This window comes from Trypanosoma grayi (assembly GCF_000691245.1).
Source record: "Trypanosoma grayi strain ANR4 Tgr_2526_V1, whole genome shotgun sequence".
Classification (NCBI taxonomy): Eukaryota; Euglenozoa; class Kinetoplastea; order Trypanosomatida; family Trypanosomatidae; genus Trypanosoma; species Trypanosoma grayi.
This window is the reverse complement of record NW_008828144.1, coordinates 1-561: the sequence shown is the minus strand read 5'-3', so window position 1 is coordinate 561 and position 561 is coordinate 1. Positions and strand designations below refer to the sequence as shown.

The 561-nt window shown below is 53.8% G+C and overlaps 1 protein-coding gene across 1 annotated transcript; it reads left to right on the top strand.

Annotated features, from left to right (window-relative positions):
• Positions 1-147: 147 nt before the first annotated feature.
• DQ04_25261000 (putative fatty acid elongase) lies at positions 148-495 on the top strand (the record flags this gene model as incomplete). Its single annotated transcript, XM_009318271.1, has 1 exon — positions 148-495. The coding sequence occupies one exon, from the start codon at positions 148-150 to the stop codon at positions 493-495; it is 348 nt and encodes a 115-aa protein (XP_009316546.1).
• Positions 496-561: the final 66 nt, after the last annotated feature.

Sequence of the window (561 nt, the reverse complement as noted above, 5' to 3'; positions counted from 1 at the left end):
AAGATACCGGAGATGCTGGACACAGCCTTCCTCGTCTTCCAGAAGAAGCCGGTGATCTTCCTACACTGGTACCACCACCTCACAGTTGCCATCTTCTGCTGGCATGCGGGGCATGCGCTTCTCCCTAGCGGCCTGTGGTTTGCCACGATGAATTACTGTGTGCATTCCATCATGTACTTTTACTACTTTGTGTGTGCGTGTGGGCTGCGCAAGATCATCCGCCCCATCGCCCCGCTCATCACAATGTTGCAGCTCCTGCAGATGGTGGTAGGCACATTCATTGTGGTGTACACCGCGTACCACACGTACTTGAGTGGACATGGCTGCGAGGTGGACCGTACCAGCATCCGCCTCGGCCTCGTGATGTACGGTAGCTACTGTGTTCTTTTCACCGTGCTTTTCAGCAACCTCTACCTCAAGAAGAAACAGCCGCAGGCGGTCAGTGGACGCTGCGATGCGGCGTCTATCAAACGTAATGGACTAAAGAAGGACTGAATGAGCAACGGAGAGAGAGAAAGAAGGGGGGTGAGGTGGAAAGAGTGCCACAAGTGCGATCTTAAA